Source organism: Harmonia axyridis, chromosome 3, assembly GCF_914767665.1.
Source record: "Harmonia axyridis chromosome 3, icHarAxyr1.1, whole genome shotgun sequence".
In the NCBI taxonomy this organism is placed as follows: domain Eukaryota; kingdom Metazoa; phylum Arthropoda; class Insecta; order Coleoptera; family Coccinellidae; genus Harmonia; species Harmonia axyridis.
This window is the reverse complement of record NC_059503.1, coordinates 26,579,435-26,600,069: the sequence shown is the minus strand read 5'-3', so window position 1 is coordinate 26,600,069 and position 20,635 is coordinate 26,579,435. Positions and strand designations below refer to the sequence as shown.

At 34.6% G+C, this 20,635-nt stretch overlaps 3 protein-coding genes across 10 annotated transcripts; all 3 read right to left on the bottom strand.

The window, feature by feature from the left end:
• Positions 1–25: 25 nt before the first annotated feature.
• LOC123674584 (purine nucleoside phosphorylase-like) lies at positions 26–2,803 on the bottom strand. Its single transcript, XM_045609507.1, has 3 exons — positions 2,719–2,803; positions 2,201–2,629; positions 26–330 (listed from the first exon to the last, which is right to left on the bottom strand). The coding sequence occupies exons 1-3, from the start codon at positions 2,801–2,803 to the stop codon at positions 26–28; spliced, it is 819 nt and encodes a 272-aa protein (XP_045465463.1).
• LOC123675719 (adenylate cyclase type 10-like) lies at positions 2,516–19,811 on the bottom strand. Of its 8 annotated transcripts, none has more exons than XM_045611186.1 (26): positions 19,657–19,810; positions 19,365–19,601; positions 19,036–19,329; positions 18,719–18,933; positions 18,611–18,665; positions 18,410–18,511; positions 18,144–18,357; positions 17,713–17,909; positions 17,426–17,657; positions 17,103–17,361; positions 16,773–17,012; positions 14,361–14,629; positions 14,158–14,310; positions 13,235–13,614; positions 12,580–13,185; positions 11,131–11,292; positions 10,966–11,078; positions 10,772–10,916; positions 10,469–10,656; positions 10,154–10,410; positions 9,894–10,096; positions 9,681–9,840; positions 9,380–9,631; positions 3,085–3,223; positions 2,719–3,026; positions 2,516–2,662 (listed from the first exon to the last, which is right to left on the bottom strand). In XM_045611186.1, the coding sequence occupies exons 1-25, from the start codon at positions 19,694–19,696 to the stop codon at positions 2,880–2,882; spliced, it is 5,259 nt and encodes a 1,752-aa protein (XP_045467142.1). In that variant the 5' UTR covers positions 19,697–19,810; the 3' UTR covers positions 2,516–2,662; positions 2,719–2,879. The 8 variants fall into 8 exon arrangements, with proteins under 8 accessions (XP_045467142.1, XP_045467144.1, XP_045467143.1 ...); XM_045611188.1 differs by having other exon boundaries at positions 18,719–18,888; XM_045611187.1 differs by having other exon boundaries at positions 19,036–19,311.
• Positions 19,812–19,852: 41 nt separating this feature from the next.
• LOC123675727 lies at positions 19,853–20,602 on the bottom strand. The gene is made up of 4 exons (XM_045611205.1): positions 20,440–20,602; positions 20,267–20,389; positions 20,028–20,202; positions 19,853–19,976 (listed from the first exon to the last, which is right to left on the bottom strand). Exons 1-4 carry the CDS (start codon positions 20,475–20,477, stop codon positions 19,935–19,937), a joined length of 378 nt encoding a protein of 125 aa, XP_045467161.1. The 5' UTR covers positions 20,478–20,602; the 3' UTR covers positions 19,853–19,934.
• Positions 20,603–20,635: the final 33 nt, after the last annotated feature.

Genomic DNA, 20,635 nt, shown 5'->3' with positions numbered 1-20,635 from the left:
TTCTTTCAAGACTTTAAGATGAACATTATGGAGTATTGATGAACCTGAGTAGAAGTTTCTTGACAAAGGCTTTCTTTGGGTCGACAGCTTTGGAGATGTCTTCCAGTAAGGGATCGGGATATTGATTATAATCCAGTATACCCTTGTCAGTGAGTATAGAAAAGCAGAAGACCTCCATTCCTAACTCCAAAGCTGTCAGAACTTCTGGGGTTAAAGAAGTACCTACTGCATCGATTCCTAGCTTTTTCCAGTTACAGATCTCCGAGTAGTTGTTGGGAATCCAGTCCCCAATAAGTCCGTATACACCGGTTTTCACGTATTTGTCCATGCCTGAAAAATTTTAGCATTCAATGAAACCTGAAAATGATTGAACAAATACTTAAACAAGAACGTTAGCATGGAGTAAACAAGGTGTATAGATTAAAAAGTAGGAAAAACTGATGAAACTTCTTAGGTGTGTTATGAATATACAGTAAGTAGAAAAATATATTGAACAAAGTGGAGATATTTCGAACAACTTTTGTGGTTTCTTATCAATTTCGTTGTTTGGTTTCTTATCAATTTCGTTTATTCGATATAAATAATAAAATATCGTGCAACAAGTGGGGAAAGTCCAACTTTTCTCGCGAGAAAAGTATAGTGTGCAACATATGTGGAGAAAGTCCTTTTCTCGCTCGTGTGGTTGCGAGAAAAGTTGGACTTTCCCCACTTGTTGCACAATATACTATTTCCTACAACTGCACAAATTTTAATAATTCAAGTGATAGACTTGATTCGAATCAAAATGGCCTTCGTTGACAGTATGTGCTAATTTATTGCCATTTCCATAGAAACGACTCAAAAGCCCAATTTCATTGGTCTACCAAGCGAGGTGTGGGCAAAGTGCCGTGAGAAATAATATTTCCCACAGTATGAGCAATACATAGTTTTGAAATTGAGTAAGCTATGAAGAATACGCTACTTTGCATAGCAGTTGTAGGAAAAATATTATTATTCAAGAGAAAAACACGATCATCATGAAAACTTTCACGATATCAAAACATAAAATAAAAATTACAAAAGAAATGCACTGACGTGACCACAGAACTGTCTGATTATTTTTCGATTATCTCCTTGAATTTCCTATAATTCTGATGAAGCTATAAAAAAAAACAATTTGATTTTCTATACATACAGGCAAAATCTCTAACTGACCATAGAATGTAATCATTTAAATGTTCTATCCAGCAAAATAATTGTATTATTTCAGAATTTTGGTGTATTGCGGGACACATAATGGATATGTGGCCAAATTCTCTTTATACATTGGTGGTAGCGATAAAAATTAAGGCACCTCAATAGGCAGCAAGGTGAAAGAAAATCTTTGCGTTGGATTTCTAACTCCAGGGTTGGTTCTATTAGAAGAGACAGGACTGAACATACTCCTCTGAAGGACCTCAAAAAAGAAGCCAGAGAATGTTATAGTATATCCAAAGTCACTTGAAGGAAGCCAGAATATTTCGATAATACAAGGGTCGGCCAAGTTTTCAGAAATTCTTTTGGGGCCAGTGAATTTATTGCCTAACAATAATTTCAAATAAACCTCGGTATTTATTATCCGATAAATACCACTTCAAAGGGACATCTGTCCAAGCGTTTTTGTGGACTAGTTCAAGTGACTTTGGATATACTATACAATACTTTGCAAGACTGACTGACCAATATTCAGATTTTGTTTTAATTGTGTCCTTTTGAATATGTAGCTGCTCTACCGCAACATCGAAATGTTGATAGAAGAATTGTTGCAGCACCAGATGTTATGACTGCACGTGGTGTGCGTCCGAAAACTTTTAGCAAATAAAATCTGAGATACGTTTGGATAATATTGGACAACTGATCATCAAAATTGAAACACAGCGTGGATGTGGTAAATGTACAAAATTTCAGTGCATAAAATGTAATGTGGGCTTGCATCCTGATGGTTATTTTGTCAAATATCATACAATGTAAACATTTTTCACTGCTCTGTTATATTACGTTTACATTCATCATATGCATTTCTAAGATTAACAATATGTTTTATTCATTCTAAATAGGTGCCCAAAGTATAGAGTATGATTTATCATACGTTAAAAGAGTCAGTTTCGAGCTCACGTTAATTTTGCAAAAATTTGATTAAATTTGAATTCTGGGCATTAATGGGTTTTAACAATGATCCTACCTTCTTCTGTAGCAAGTTTCCTGGCCATTCTCAAAAAACCATCGTTGTACATCTTAGCATTTCTCTCCAGTTCTCTCTTTCCATAAATAAGAAACTTTTCAAGTTTATCTGTCAACCCAGATAGGTCGACGTGACTCTTCATAAGCATCACGTCTCCCAGTTCGAATCTGTTGCTCAAAGTACCAGCTGCGTTGGTAGCCAACATCCTTTTGCAGCCCAAACATTTAGCCACTTTGACTGGGAACATTATTTCTTCTGGGGTGTAGCCTTCATAATGATGGTACCTCCCCTGTAACACCATGACCTGGACACCTAACACCTTTCCACAGAGAAGGTGGATCGGGACCTGGCCTTCCTTCTTGGAAGGAAAATGGGGTATCTCATCGCAGGAGAACTTGACCAACGATTCTAGGGCGACGGGAAAATTGCCTTGAAAAAAGTATCACTTTTTTACAAGCATAGCTGCAACTCGAAATAAAATGCTCAAATAACAATTAAATACTATTTCTATCACTCACCTAGTGCATTTGTGTAGATAATGAAGACAGATGGGGATTCGGGTAGTTTTCGAGCCAAGAAAGTAACAGCTTCATCGAAATCCATATTTTTGAATCACTAGAATTTTGAGCTCCAAAAGAAGACAGCGTCATTCTGACGTTGTCAGTGTTAAAATAATGCGTCAAATTCTAAATAATGGTTTGGGATACGTGAAACAATAAATTTTCAAGTTGTCCAAATCCATCTCGTGGTGAGATATGTAATTATCAGATTTACAGTGATTTTTCCAGAAGTCTCGGGTAGCAACAGACATAGTGTTGAACCATGCCTGATGAAATCAAGAAAAACGATGAGTTTGGAGTTGCAAGTAAATTAAAAATAATTACTTTCTCCAAATGTTCCGAATGAAAGTGGACGAGTTTATACTCGTACGCCACGCAATATTTTCTGCATTTTCTTAACAACCTCTGAGTTGTATCTCTGGTCTCCAATATGTATGAATAGTAGGCTTTCAGTAGGTAAAATCTTGAAGAATAAGAAATTTTTGTGATGGATGCACTCATACAAAATGGAAAATTGTGGATAAAAGAATTTAGTAGATATTACAGGATAACATTAAAGGAAAGGATAAATCTTCTTCAATATCATATTATACGTTATCGTGCAGATTTTTTTCATAAATATACTCTTTATCGATGAAATGATCTGGACTAGGAAAATTTAAGACCTTTTCTATTTTCTTGAATATTGAATCACCCTGTATGTTGATATCATGATTCTTTTTTGTTTTCGTAACCACAAAGAATTAATTCATAATAAAAATTTTAAATCTCTGCTTGGTGCCATCATTCAGGGTGATCAATAAACATTTCTCCATGAAAGAAATTTCATAGTTCAAGATATCTTGAATTTATCGGTAGAATTATTTCGAAAATTGAAGTTGTTTCACCCTTCACGAATGTCTCACCTTAATTTTCGTCAAATTATATGAGAATACTTTTAATCAACAAACTGGATGAAGAATAGAACAAAAACAGCAAATAAATTGAAAATATTTGATCTTGAAAACAATGAATACAAAATAAAATATTTTCAGTTCAGCAGATATTGTTCAAAATGATATTCCTCCATTTTAATACATTTTTGAGCACGTTGATATGATATAGTTGTTTCACAGATTTCGCTATCTTATTCGTTTGAATATATCATCCATTTATGCACTTTTAACCTTATCTAAACACCTAAATGCAAGAGTAATGAAGACTATTTACCATGCTACCATTGAATCGAAAATCAGATTTGGCATAATATTTTATGGGTCAGGAAATATGTCGTCATTGTTTATCTTGCAGAAAAAAGCGATTCGAATTCTCAACAAAATGGAATACCGACAGTCTTGCAGAGGTTTCTTCAAGGGGAATGGCATCTTGACAGTGTATGCTATATATGCGCAGGAATGCCTACTATTTCTTCAGAAGAACAAATGTATGTTTGAACATTTCAAAAGTGACCACACACACATGACAAGAAACAATAATTATAATTACCCACTATGTAATCTCACAACAACTCAAAAACAGCTAGAGTTCAGATGCTTAAAACTTTATAATTCTCTACCTGACAACATAAAAAGGATCGAAGACACTAAATGCTTCAAAAAGAAATTATTTGTATATTTGTTGAACTTAGAGCCATACAGTATATCAGATTATATCAAGTAAATCTATTCAAGTTATGACTTATGACACTATTTCATTTCATTTTTCATGTACATGTACATATTTAATTTGATCTGAAATAAAGCACTATCCGACTTTTGCCTATACGCGTAGGATTTCTCCTCGCCGTCGGCTTCTCACTCCTCGCTAAGAGGAACATTCACTCAATCCCAGATATTTAAAATATCAGAAGGGCAGAGCTCGGTCGTGTCCGGTCGTTGTGGTCCCCCTGGTTCTCGTCGAACTTCTGGTCCTCTCACACGTGATCCTTGGACCTGTCCTTCGCTTCCTAGGAATTTTCTCACCGTCCTTGCAGTACCTAAAAGAACAGCTTTTTGCATTATATTACATATATACTCACTAAGACCTAGTTGCTTGATATTTCTCTTGAGATTTTTGGGTACTATTCCTGTTGTTGAGATGATAATTGGAATAGTTCTCGTTGATATCATTCCCCACTGGCGCTTTATCTGAAATTCGAGGTTCCTATATTTTGAAATTTTTTCGACCTCTTTTTGACGCATGTTGTTGTTATTGGGTATTGCTACGTCGATGAGTATTGCTGCCTTTTGATGTTTATCAACTAGCAATATATCTGGCCTGTTGTGAGGGACTGTTTTATCAGTCAAAACTGTACGATCCCAGTACAGTTTATAGCGTTCGTTTTCCAGGATGGTTTCCGGTCGGTATTTGTAGTATGGCACTTTTTCAGAATGAATTAGTGTTAATTTAGTTGCCATTTCTTGGTGTAGTATCTTTCCTACTGCATCGTGTCTCTCTTTATATTCATTTCCTGCAAACATTTGACATCCTCCCGTGATATGTTGGATTGTCTCATTCGTTGGACACCCATAACGGCATCGATCGTCAGTAATAGTTCGATCCTTTATGATATGCTTGCAGTAATTTCTTGTTGAGATCACTTGATCTTGGATGGCTAAAAGAAATCCTTCCGTTTCTGGATACATCGCACCTGATGTGAGCCAATAGTTCGACGCTTCAATGTCGACATGATCCTGGTTCACCTCGTGGAAATGTCGTCCATGTAGGGGCTTTTCTCTCCATCTTTGCAGTTTTTCTTGGATTGTCTGGTGGTTGTATGACAATTGCTCCTTATGCAGCTGTAAAGGTGTTGATTCATCTGCTTCACACAGTACTTTGTAGATCTCTGACGTGCCTGATTTGTCTTTGAAGTATGTTCGTAGGCATTCAATTTGACCATGGGCAAGTTCCATGATGTCTAGCAGACCTCTGCCTCCTTTATTCCTCGGCAGTGTCGTTCTCTCAATGCTACTTTTCGGATGGTGCTTGTGTGCTTTCGTCATCACTATTATTATTATTATTATTATTATATCGCTTGTACTTCTTTCATGAGGTAATGTTTATTGGTCAATCTGTATGACGGTGGTAAGCTGAGTTTTAGAATGTTGATTATGAATTAATTCGTTGTGGTTACGAAAAAAAAAAATTTATGATATTGACGTACAGAGTGATCCAATATTCAAGAAAATAGAAAAGTCTAAAATTTTGTCAGACCGGATCTGATTAATTCGATTTCAGAAATATTGAAGGAAGGCGATAGTAAAGGGCGACAAAACTTTAAGAATTGAAATTATTCGATGGATTTGTTGGAGAGTTATTAAACTAAAAAAATTTCACTCATAAGGGATATTTATTGATCACCCTGTATGACCGTACATTCATACTTCAATTCATGGTATTCGTTTGTCGCATTCTTCCCGGGACACCTGTATACAGGGTGGCCACTTTTTCAATGGGATTGTATTGGTAACTTTTAAACCATAAGAGTTAGAAGGTCGGTCAAATGAAGAAAAAGTTGCATGCATAGAAGCATTATCAAGCAGTTCAAACAAATCGAGATTATCAGGGCCGGTTTTCGAGATATCATAAAAAAATTGAATTATGTCATTTTGATTTTTCTTTTTTTCCCACTTCATTTCAAATATCATCAAAAAATGTTACAGGAATTTTTTATTTGACAGTAAATTATCCTCAATTTGACTTAATCAGATTTCGTATCCAACGTTTCGTACTCTCTGGGCCACCCTCAACCTCATTTTTTTCAATACGGACCTGCATATTTTATGACATTTTTCGAAATAACTTTTAACGCTGAATTCAACGATATATCATACAATGGCATTCAAAGTAGATTTTCAGGTGATTTTGACCCTTATCCAATTTTCTTTGGGTCGGATCTGTATTACCTTCATTTAGTTTAATTAACAACATGCAATATGCAATAAATTTCGATAAGAAAATCAACTTACCCATCTTGAACTAAATGGAACATATTAGAATGAAAACAAGAAACCAGTATACTGGTTTTTTTGGTTCTTCTTTCATAATAATCATTTAAATATTTCAATTCATAATAATTAAAGAAAGTATCATTTAGTGAAAGAAAAATCAAATGAAAGTAAATGAAAATTAATGAAGTAAGTGTTCGAAATGTCCACCATTTTGTAAAATGCACTTTACGGTTCTGGAACCCATACTTCTTATACATTTGCTTGTTTGGTCTCCTTGAATACCTTCCAAAACATTCTCAATTTTCTCGCGAGGTATCACTATTGTTGTATTTGTCATTTGTTCCGTTGAAACAAATTACAGAATCAAACTTTATTTTGTGATCATTACGATATAATTTTTGCAAGACTTGGTATTCAAATTTAAAATCATTGTATTCGCGTCTCTTGACTATTTTATTAACAGCAGTTTTTGAAAAATTCCATTCACTGGCCCCAGTTCTCGATTTTTTTTCTGGGTTCGATTGAATTTGGAGCAGAACATTGATATCGTTAATAGACTGTTTTTTTTTACATACACACCATTAAATTTGGATGAGGGTCAAAATCACCTGAAAATCAACTTTGAATGACATTGTATGATATATCGTTGAATTCAGCGTTAAAAGTTATTTCGAAAAATGTCATAAAATATGCAGGTCCGTATTGAAAAAAATGAGGTTGTGGGTGGCCCAGAGAAAACGAAACGTTGGATACGAAATCTGATTAAGTCAAATTGAGGATAATTTACTGTCGAATAAAAAATTCCTGTAACATTTTTTGATAATATTTGAAATAAAGTGGGAAAAAAAGAAAAATCAAAATGACATAATTTAATTTTCTTATGATATCTCGAAATCCGGCCCTGATAATCTCGATTTGTTTGAACTGCTTGATAATGCTTCTATGCATGCAACTTTTTCACCATTTGACCGACCTTCTAACTCTTATGGTTTAAAAGTTGCCAATACAATCCCATTGAAAAAGTGGCCACCCTGTATAGCTACATTTATAATAATAATAATACTAATATTCATATTTATTTTCATAACCAAAATTTACAATTCAGAAAAGAAAACGATAACTGAAGTCCAGATTACATACAGTGATGTCTATACAGGGAAATTATAATTTAAATAATCATCTACGGAATATGGTTCAGTGTCAATAAGTAGTTTACGAACTTCTTTTTTGAACTTTTTCACATCAGTTAAGACTTGATAATTTTTGGGCAATTTGTTGAACAAAGTAAGGCACATGTATTGGAGAGCACCTCGGAAGATGGTATGAGTAGATGCACCTGGTCATATTCAAATTTAGATATTTTTCGAAATAAAGAAAGTTATTTCTTAAAAATGTGAGACAACGAAATATATAGAAAGCAGTTATAGTGAGGATGCCTTTTCTTCTGAATATTCCTCAGCAGGATGTTTTGGAGGATAAACGTAGCATAGTTCTTAAAGCTCTTTTTTGAACTATGAATATTCTGGTGATATCAGAACTGTTTCCCCATACAATGATTCCATAACTCATTATTGACTGGAAATTAGCATAATATATGGTTTTAAGTAATTCCAAGTCAGCATGCTACACGAATATTCGAATAGCATAAAGGACAGAATTTAGTTTTCTCTGGAGTGTATCGATATGATCATACCAGTTCAAATGTTCATCTACTGTAATTCCCAAAAAATTGGTACGATGACTTAGGTTAATATTTTGTTCCATAAGATCAATTGTTTCAGGGGTGTCAATCCTGCTGTGTGAGGTGCGGAATAACACACATTCTGTCTTATTCAGATTTAAGCTAATCCGATTTCTTCGGCACCAGTTGGCAATTTTAGAAAATCCATTTCTAGTCAAATCTACCACTTCATGAACTTTGGAGGCTACTACTACTAAATTGGTATCATCCGCATACATGACTACATATATCATTCAGCATTATTCTGGTGGATGAAATTAACCAATTTTGTTGAGCAGTTGTGGATCTAACTTTAACTGTCCACAGCTCCGCCTCCAACTTGTCCCACAGAAGGCGTTGAACCCCATGGAAGTTTGCTCAATGACTTTATTTTATTCTAGGTACTTTCGGACAAGTCGACAAATGTTGAAATTGAAAAAGTTTAGGTCTTCCAATTTTCGGAAGATTTGGGCATGGTAAACTTTTCTCAATTCTCCACTATTTAAGCTTCAGGTATCTAACCAATCAAATTATGAACATTCCAAAACCAATTTATAAGCCATTGCGAAGCAATCGATTTCGTAGACTGAATTGTCTTTAAAATGATAAATCATTGAATGCCTGTTCTTTCCGAAGCTGACTCGATATTTTGAATTTTATCATACAGTTGAAATTTGAGCCAATACTTTTGAGGCTGGGGGTAATATCCTGTATTCTCTGTCATACTATCTGGCAAGAAGATTTTATCGAGATTTCTAAATGGTGAATTGCTAAAAATATGAAGAATACTATAAAATACTGAGAGTGAATATAATACTTCATGTACCCATAAAAAGTAAAATCAATTGCACATACTTTCTTAATAGAATGAAAAACCGATTGGATTTTCATCAAGTCTCTTTATAGAAACCATCAAAAGGAATCCAATTTATTTGAAGACGATAGTTCAAGTATAATGCAGTAAACTCACTTGGCTTTGATGAACAGTCGAGAAGAGGCTACCTGATGCAATTTTCTGATCAACCTTCTCACCTCGATCTTTCCTTCAATCATTCCTGTGATGCTTCTCTTGTTGATCTTGTAGACCAGCGTCAAGAGAGTTCCCTCCAATATGTATAGAAAATCGATAGCATGGTTATTGGTATCGATTGTTTGACGTCGATACATGTCTACCTCCTTCTTAAGCATAGAAGCATTCTCCCAACGGTTATTTCTTAAATACCTAGAGTAGATAAGAATTCAAAAGTGTCGACAACCCGCCCATCACTCACCAGACCCACATGGTGATGATCAACCTCATTTTCGCCTCTTTGAACTTATCGTTTTTCCAGCCTTCTCCTTGATAGTAACTCTCAATGGAGCAGAAAGGGGATATAATATATCCAGTCTCCAGGTGGAACTGAACTGCTAACGCATAGTACCAAGTTCTCCCTGATGATTATATCTTTAATTCACGAGATCAAGAGTTCATTTATTTTACATACCTGAACTGTAGTCAATCTCATCTGCAAAAAACTCTATTTCCCGCAGTATGCTCGTAGTGTCGTTCACTATCAGCTTGTCAAGGAGAACCATCGAGATGAGGGTTAACAACTTAATCGTAGAATACATTTCGCTGCATCTAGTAGCAATGCTAACTGCTATATAGCCAACATGAAGAGCTGAGTCGAACTCTGCTCTTGCCAATCTGGGCCACAAAGAGTAGAATAGTAAAACATAAAGTAAACTGTACAGCTATTATTACCTGGCTTCACAAATTGTACAATATAAACGGGATATGGCTTTAAGTTCGGGCGGCTCTACAAAATTCCTCTTTCTGTGGCAGTACCTCAAGGCATGCATCTCTAAGCTCAACCATAAAAATTTTTTTTTGAAGTGCTGTGCTACCAACATCATGTTAGAGAAAGATTCACAGATCCTTATGAGATTAGTCTCAGTCCGCAAGCTATTTTTAAGACTTAATACTGCCGCCATTTCCGCCAATTTCCATTGCCTTTTCTCCTAAAGTATTTAATAGAAGATAATTATTTTAACTGACATAATGCTGTGTAATGCTCACCATATAAATATTACATAAATTGGTCAGGGTCTCTGAAATACTATTCGAAGTATACAACTGACTAATGTCATTCTCTTCTCCCATGAAAGAACCAGGTAGAAAATACAATCCTAATTTTTGTCTCCACTTTTGGTTGAATAGCTTGAGCTTAAATTCTAAGGTTTTTTCTTTATCTGGAAATGGCACCCCTAAAAAAATATGATAAGTGATATCAAAGAAAAAATGCTCGTTTAAAACATCTTTGTTTTAGCATCAAACGAGATTTAAATGAAACCAAAGCTAAAAAAAATTGTGTGTATTAACCAAAAATTTTCAGGGCTTGCAAGAAAATCTTATAAGCTTCCTCTGGCTGATCCAATTCTAAGAGAACTTCCCCTTTCAAACTGTAGAATTTGGCGATCAACATCTTGACCTTCCACTGTTGGGTTTCCAGTATATGACCTTTATTCTGCAAAGCAATCGGCTAGACAAAATATTGTCGGAGTCACATCACTTACTTCTAATACATCAAGAGCTTCTTTTATTGTTTTCATGCATGAAGCATAGTTCTTGTTGGACATTGAGATCCTCACATAATGTATACAAGAAACGATCATGTTGTGCCATTGTTCTAAAAGAAAAGAGAATTTTAACCTAGAAAAAGTGATCCATTTCGAACATACCAGATCCAGCATAATGGTATTTCAATTGTTTATACATATAGTTAAGGATCAGATGGCAGTCGCAGGAGAGAAAGTCGGATTTTGAGAATGTCCTAATCAGGGACGCACGTTTTCTTAGTTTTAATATAGTGAATGGGCTTATATATTTCAGAGGCTTCCCATCTAAAACGAGTGTTTTGAGTGAATAGTGGTAATGTGGGACCTTTTCCAAAAATTTTTACTGTTTAAACACATACCGTCAAAATTAGAGGAAGGAAAAATTTCAACGAAGTTTGCAGTTCATTTTCTCTTGAACCCTTTGGCCAATTCAAGCAATTATTCTACTGAAATATTCCTCAGGAATATAAATGTCCAAATGCCGTCCTCAGTTACTTGATTTTTGTTATATACAGGGGTGAACAAAAAAAAATGAAGAGGAAGCTTTTATCAGAACACTTAAATGTTGCCTCATCTTTTCTGAACATTTCCTCTTTCAGTAGTTGTGATATTTCAATTTCAAAGAAATTACAGCACTTTGAATGGTTTTGGTACGCTGCAAAAAATTTCTTCATTGTAATAAATAACGACCATCATCAACTCGATTTCATTGATACAATGAACTTTTCCATCAATACAATGAAATATTATTCTTCAACTTATACCCCTATTCATCGATATTATGAAACCCTATTCATCAATATCATAATTCTGAAATTGATGTTGAGCGTTTGTTGTTTCGATTAACTATTCATTGGATAGAAAACTTTGTTCATGTATAAAGTCTTACATTAATTACATTAATTTCAATGAACAACACTATATTATTGATACAAAGTACAATCTATCGTATAATGAGCATTTCATTGATTTAATGGAAGTTGTTCCATGATTCCTTGATTGATGAAAACAATTCATCAATATGATGAACGTCTTTTCATTGTATTAATGTTACTGTTCATCAGTTGAAAAATGATAACTGATTTCATCAATACTCCATGGAATTTATGTACATTTTGGTTCAGAGTATATCAATTTTACTTTAAGAGCTTTGCGATTCAAAACAATAATTTCTCGTTCAACAACGGCACTATATGAAGGGCTGTAATTTCTCTCTTAATTAAGATATCGCAATAAATAGAAAAAGGTAATGATCAGACAACATTTGAGCGTTCGTTAATGTTCTCTTCTTTCAACGATTCACTTCACAGAGTGTTCTGAATAAAATCTTATTTTTATTTTTCCCCCTGTATATAACGAAAAAGGAAGTAAACGAGGACGACATTTGAACAGTTATGTTCCCGGGGAATCAAGCTATAATTAAAAAAAGAATAGCTAAAATCGGCTTGAGCGTTCAAGAGAAAATTAACTACAAACTCCGTTGGAATTTTGTTCATTCCCCTGATTTTGAATGGACTTTTTCGGACACAGAAGACAAGAAAAAAGGTCCAAATATTAATACGAAACACTCACGTTTAGCGTCGTAGCTGAGATCGACGAACCTGTCATCGCTGTTCAAGCTGAATGTTAAACTCTTAGTATTCCTAAACTGACCAGGTGTGAAAGCCCTGGTTCCCCTCTCGATAGACTTGGTAGTAATGGTGGCCCTTCCGGCAATGTGTGTCGAATAGTCAAATAGTTCTTCGAAGTCCATGCGTCCCAAATGCACGGATTTCTTTTTTTCCTTCTCCTCCATCGTCACCCTGCCCATCGCCGTACTGTCCATATTGCAGCCTTGCTGGGCAGGAAAATAGCCACAACCACAGGACACACACCTCCTAGTCTCCTTTCGGATAAACTTGGCGGCCCTTGAGTGAATCTCCTTCCTATCCTCATCTGGAATCATATGATAGGCGCTCCTAGCGAAATCCGCCGACCTGAAGCGCATGAATCCACAGGAAGCGTACTTGGGCAAAAAAAGGCAGCTGTCATTGATATCCAGACCTATGCAGTAGCAATGAACGTGGTAGCCGTCATCCGTATTAACGCGTTTGTCCCTGATGAGAATGTAGTCGCCGCCTGAGTTGAAATCACCCTTGGCGCAGCAGATAATGCGTTTCTCGAATAGATTCTGAAGGACTATGTATAACAGTAAAACGGTTGTTCTGTACATTAAACAAGGCCTCACCCTCAGCACCTTCTCTCTCACACTCAGGCGGACACATGAAGAAAAGCAGTCGCCTTGTGAAAGGATCGCCAAGCACCGAAGCACACCTCAACATCTGCTGCTCCAAGAAGGATAGCCGGTCGTACACATCTAGAAAATTCAAATCGTCTGTCACATTCGGGTCGACGTCGAGCTGGGGATCAAATTCTTCTGTTACGAGACAGACAGGAACCTGTGTCTCTTTGCAGAAGATCTCCTGCATGCCCGTTCTGACGTCTACATTCTTGAACTTGTCTCTACAACTATCCACATACACCTCCCATGGATCAATTCCATTACAGGAAGGCAATGTCTTCTCTTCTAGCAGGGACTTGTAGTAGCTCACGGAGTTCGGAGGCAATCTGTTATAGAAGACGTTTTATAATTAGTTGAATGCTCATGAACTCTCTGTCTTGCAGGCTGAAACTCTAGTTGTCTGCATATGTGCTTGAGAGTGTCTCAAAAGGAAACTCAAAGGGGCACATATATGTTTATATGAGAACTATTATAGAGGGACACAACAGGGATATCGAAAACCGTTAGAGATACAGGGTGGCTTGAATACAAGAAAGTTGCGTTATTTAGGGATTAGTGTGTTGGTGTTAGGGCACTATGGTATTTAAGGCGAAGAAAACGCCAATGAACTTGCAAACGAGATAAAAAAATCCATTGAAGTTCCGAAATTTTGAGCCAATTCACCCTAATAGTAATAAACATAATATAATCTTATCTAGTTGCATCCCTATAAACCTTAGGAATAACATCAGACTTCGGAGTTGGTATTTTTTGAAGAATTTAATTATGATAATTAATAATAGATGATTCCAAGTTATTATTATTAAATCAAATAACAATATAGAGAACTGACAGTACAGAGTACTAACTCAATTATTTGTTGATGTTACCTTTTAAGCATATACAAAGGAGGAGCTACCAAAGCCATCTCGTGGATACACTTGAAATCAACCCTAGAAATCACAATCTTCTTTGATTGTTGCAGAATCAATAGAAAACTCTCTATCCATCCAGGATTTCCTTTGCTGTTCGACTGAATCAACCTATATTGATATAATTAGTTTGAACAGTAGTTATAAAACTTCCTACTCACTTTTCTAGGTCTGCAGGAATAGCATACACCTTCAAAATTTGACAGACCACTCCTGCAAGGTAAATCTGGGGAATACTCTTGAGAGGAATACTAAGAACGTGATGACTAGTAATAACATCCTCCATACTGTACAAATCTCTTCTTGTTTTGTCAATTGCAGCGATTAGAAAAAAACGTTTAGTTTCCAGCATGGCCAGCAACAAACCCCAGGTTTCCTCATCCATTAAATCTGCATCATCTATCAATATGAGAATGGGTTTCTGGAAGCACTGGAACAATAAGATAATATAATTAATTATGCTTTGGCTTTGTCCCGTTTATCATGGCTTACACTGGGAATAGGTCATTGACCAGACATAAAAGACAACTTTATGACCAAATGATAAAAGGTGTTCTAAAACTAGTTGTGAGATAGTCCAAAATGAAATAAAAAAACTCTGAAAACAAGACGAAATTCATCTGGAGTTACAGGGAAAGATGATTATTCAAAACATTTCCTGATAGAAATGAAAGGGACTTGTTGAATGAAATGAATGCATTTTTTCTAAAATGAGCTAAATTCATAAACCATAACAACAGTGGTGCTGCAGTAAAAGTAAAGGTTCAGAATAAGGGCATTTTTCTGAGCCCTACAGTAGGACAGGAAATGTTTCACTGTATTATGCAGATGAAAAATAAAAAATCTATAGGATATGATGGGATACCTGTAAGTCTTCTGAAACCCAGTGCCAAAACAGATAAAACCGTGATAAAATCCATATGATAAATAGAATAAAGGAAATAGGAATTCCCCAGCAGCATCAAAAGAATCCTGGGTTAAACCCATTAAAAAAAAAGTAAAAAGAACAAACAACTATGACAATTACAGATCAATATCTTTACTATCAAACATTAATAAAATTTTCGAGAAAATATGACAAAACTATCAACTTTCTAGAGTCAAACAACATCCAAGTTAAACAACAATGTGGATTTAGACAAGGAAAATCAACAGTCAACGTTCTATATTAAGCTCTCAATTCAATAGTGAAATTGATTAATAAAAAAAAGGTAGCAGCAGCACTCTGTCTCCACCTAACACAAGCCTTTGACAGGGTGAATCACAAGATCTGCTAAAAAAAGGGGAAGGTTTGGCATAAGAGGTATAGTTTTGAAGCTTTTTAGATCTTATCTGACGGAGAGAACTCAAAGAACAACTGAAAAAACGAAGGGTGATAAGAAAATAAAATCATTTGGGGAGACTGGTCTGCCTCAGGGCTCTATACTGGGCCCCTTGTTGTACATAATATATACCAACGATTTAGTCCAGGAAACTGATTGTGATACCATTATGTATGCTGATGACGTTTCAATGATTTGTGTTGGTGCCACTGCACTTGATAGTAGATAGAAGATCTTGAAAAACTGCATGTGTGGTTCCGATCAAGTGAACTGTTGATGAACCAAAATACTGGTTTTCAGACAGAAAAATCAACAAACTATCAGCATAACATATAACAATGAGAACATAATAGTTGAGGATTCAGTGCCTTTTTTGGGTATTCACTTTTTTTTCAACTTGGATTCACAAGTTGAAACTGTCGCTAAATATATGGCAAGATTGCCTCTGTGAGATGCACATCATTGCATTGTTTATTTTTGATCAATAAATAAATACTGCTATGCTCTGAGAATTCTAACAGACTCAATTGGTGCTGATGCTGCCTTGATGCTTATGTACATTCTAGTTTCAGGTCATCTTCTGGGCGAATTCTTTTGAAGCAGGTAGAATTTTTATACTACAGAAAAGGTGCATTAGAACTGTCTTCAACATGAATCAGTGTGAAACATGTAAGCTTGTTTTTATTGAACATAATATTTTAACACTATACAGCAAGTACTATATATATATATGAATGTGTAATGTTGATTTTAAAGACTTGCTCCTAAACCATAGACATAATACTGGGGGTAAATCTTATGTATGTGCGGGAAAAGCTTAATTAATAATATCTCAAAAAATAAACATATTGTGCTACAAAAAAAAATTTTTTAAAAAGTTCCTAATCAGAAAATGTTACTATATAGTGTTGAAGATAGGGAGAAAAATTTTGATCGACTCTGTTTTGTAAATTTTGTTTTACTCTCTTGTTGAACATGATAAACAGCCTTGGGTTCTATAATCAAAATGAAGATTTATAATTATTATTTAAAGGGATGAAACAAATATGCAGGCATTGTAGATACTCTTCAAGATATTTACGGTCTGTTATAATACGTTCTGATGGTATGAGTCTTGTTCAAGAAAATTGCTCATCAATTGACTCTCCCGTTTTCACTATACATATTCCTAATTCATAGTGAACCAACAAATCGTTTTTTTCATCACTAGGAGAATTCCACATACGTTTCTTGAATGCCAACCAAGCTCACCTTAGTACAAAGTATCTTAATGCTCTCCTTCCTCATTTTAGTCTTCTCCTTTTCAAAGATATTATTCTTTTTTGTTTCTGGAAAATTAACATCAAAAACATCATTGAGAACCCAGAGCAACTCAGAAGTTCCCATTTCACCCATTTTTTCTTTTATTCTTTTCCTCCTAAAATACTCTGCTGTGTAGTTTCCGAGCTTTAAGGCAGGTCTCATGATCAGTCTTGCTCCATAATAGCTACTCTGAAATTTTTAAAATTCACTATTCACTTTGAAAAAAAAAATATGTATGTGAGTTTAGATGATGCAAATAGGCTACCGCCTAATTCTCACCATATAATCATTCTCATAGAATTGTAACATATGCATATCAACCTCTTTAACCCTCCTGGATATTTCCCTCAATAATCTGCTCTTGCCTTGCCTATACACACCATCAATGATAATACAGTTCTTAAAGGAACATTTACTGTAATTGCAACAGGGATTGATCCCAAAGTTCTTGATGTAAACTCTGAATAAATTGAAGAAACTATCTATTTCTTTATCTCTTCCTAATATAGGGTACCAGTCGGAGACAGTTTGAGTAATCCTAGACAAATAACCTATACTTTTTATCTGTAATTTAGGATAAATTTTTCAAAAATATGACTTACATATCAACATCCTCAGTGAACTCATAAATTGGACCCTGGTATGAAATCCCTATTTTACTTTCCAGAAAGTTGAAATTCTCTGAGTTTAGGTTACTATGGATGAAGGTGGTTCTATCACATATTACTTTATCAGAGTAAGCTACTGCCATTTCGCTCGATTTAATCAGGCACTTGCTAAATATTGCATATTCTTTTCGAAAAGGATGTCCAAAAACTCCACAGTAACATTTGCCTGAAATCATAGTTAACAGATACATTTTTTTCAATGATAAATGAAGCTAATTCACCTGTAGTGCAGCTTATAGACACTGTATGAACCTCGTCAAAGAGATCCAGCTCGTGTTTGCATCTCACAGCACATCTGAGAGCATCCTGTGTTTCTCGGACTGTAGTCAAACCCCTCAGACCAAACACAACAATGAAGGTTACTATTCCTTGAGATATAGAAGATTTCATAACGAGACCCTTGTGATCAAGTACTTTGCTGCAATCAACCATACCCTATTATAGTCTTCAGAATGATAAATACTACTGATTTACTACTACAATAATTAAGGTTGAAGTAACCATTATTTTTATTTTCATTTAATGCTATTTCAGCAACAAAATGAAATTAAAAAATTTCTTTTACAAGGGTGAGCTTACTTCAACCTTGTTTTAAGTCCAATGAGAACTGCAAATATTTCAAATGTACACTATATCAATATAACTTCCTCACTTGCAAACAGTTTTGTAATAGTAGTTAACAATCTCCAAATTATCAGAATTAACTGAATCCATGCTAACATTCAGATGCATTATAACCACCTGTCTTATTTCTTCAAGATGCTTCAGAGGCTCTCTTGCATCTATTGCATTCATCAACGGTTCAATCACAAACTTAGCCAAATCTTCTTTAGTGTATCTACTTGAATCAAGTAGAGTAGGCCTCACTATAAAGAAAACTCAATGATCTAAGTATATTGAATTTTTCACTCAACTCACAAGAAAATCCTTCAGTTCTCATGAGTGAAGTTGTTTCTGTTTCCTCTATTAAATGTTCACTGGAACTTTTGGGCAATTCTTGCAATTCCACAACACTTCCTCCTGTAACATAACATAGTTATTGGAATATTTCAGATTATAAACATCTAATTAATGCACTACATTCAATGCTTTTCTTAGAGATTCAGCGAAAGTACTCACTTTGCAGGATAGGTTTCTTTCCAGCACATTGCCATGTCAGACTGATTCCCAAAATCTGTTAATTAAAATAACAATAATCGAAATAAATAACAAAAAAAGCAATAAAACCTTATTGAACTCCTTATCTTCCATTGGAACAAATGCATATTCAGAAACATTTACATGCTTCCAGGCAGAGGGAGCTACAATAACATCACCAGGAGCACTTTTTTGTTCAGCCAAATGCAGCTCCTCCACTGGATGCCCCAAGTATACATAAGATGAAGATTTATAGTGACCTAACAGGGAAAATATTATGGAGCCTGCAGTAATAGCAATTTTCACTGAAAAAATTTTATAACATGAATCAAGAATACACCATAACTTGAGGCATTGTAAACTTTTGCTTGAAAGAATAGATTGTATAATATAATTTCATTTGTTACCCTTTAACACAATTTCTTCTTTCACTGGAAAATAACCAAATTTTTTCTGTATAACCAAAGCACAATTTATTGCAGAATGGATATAATACTTCAACATAGCTTCGTTTGTTGATTTCCAAAATACTAAAAATGAATCAGGTGTCAAACTCAAAATATCTCCTTCAAAATACATGGTTTCTTCTATTATGGCTCCAATATATTGATCCAACATTCTAGTCAACTGATTAGCGCCACCTTTTCCACCTTTATCATAAAAGTCCATAAGCTCCATAATACCTTCAACATTGGAAAAAACTTGCCAAGAATTAAAAAAATTAACAAACATCTACCTGATATTTTCCCTAATAGCAGGCAACAATTGAATTCTTTGGAGGTAAAGTCTTTGATGTTCATTAAGACCTCATTTGGTACAAACGTTGCCATTGTTTGTATGATGGAAACCTTATGAAATTTTGTCATAATTAAAGGATCATGATGTCTGAAATTTGGCAATATGATGTCTGAATTTATTCTTTTCATACTTTGCTGTCTCTGCTTCACAGCCCATATAATCTCTTCTTCAAAATCTGAAGAAATAGTTAATTTATTAAGTCCAACCCGAATGTAAATGATCATACATACTCGCATATGTTAAAGGACTGTTATAGCTAGTAGAGACCATTTTCAATTTTATGAATCACAAAAAAAAAGTTCAATACAAAATACCCCTCACAAAAATTTTCAAATTGTCATTAATAATAATAATTGTGACATAAACATAATAATTTGACAATAAAAATAAAGGTAACTTTACCAATCATAAAAACATCTGTATTTATTCAAATATTATATTTTCGGTCTTTTATATAGATATATTATTACAAAAACTGCTATACATTAGTCTTTATCTCATGGAAGTCCTATATATTCTTATACACCTCTTCTATTTTCTGAGCTCTGGCCTATGAAAAAAGAATTGTTTTTAACACTACTACCATACAAGAAACACTCACCTTCAATTTAATGCTCCACTCATGGAGATGTTTCATATCCTTTTTTAGCGTAGACAACTTCTTCTCGTAAATTCTCATTTTATCAAATATTTGCATCTTCAATTCTAAATCATGAATTTTCGCTATCTTCATGTTTTGTTCATGCATATGATCAGTCAACACTTTCTGCTTATCCCTAGTAAATATGATTGAGAATTGAAATTACTAGAGATACTTTATAGATAATCTCGGATACTTACTGTAACCCCTGCATATGTTCTTCAGCTTTTATTATACTAGGGAGATATAAATCTATGACACCCTTTGCCAAAATACCAGCTTCTTTGAAAGTTTTTTCATTACTGGAATTATTTTCTGTAGGGCTGAAATAAATTTTTTTATTACTTGATAGCAGTGTTCCATCTAAACGTACAAACTCTTGTTATCTATATTAATCGTCGACATCTTCATCAAACAATATGCAGTTTCAACATAAAATTTGAAAATAAAATATATTGAACCAGATCAGGTTTAAAATGTTTTGTTTTGAATAGTTTTGATGTTGATGTATTTTTAAAGATGATTTTTTGAACTACTAAAACATTCGAACTATTTATAGATAAATCCCA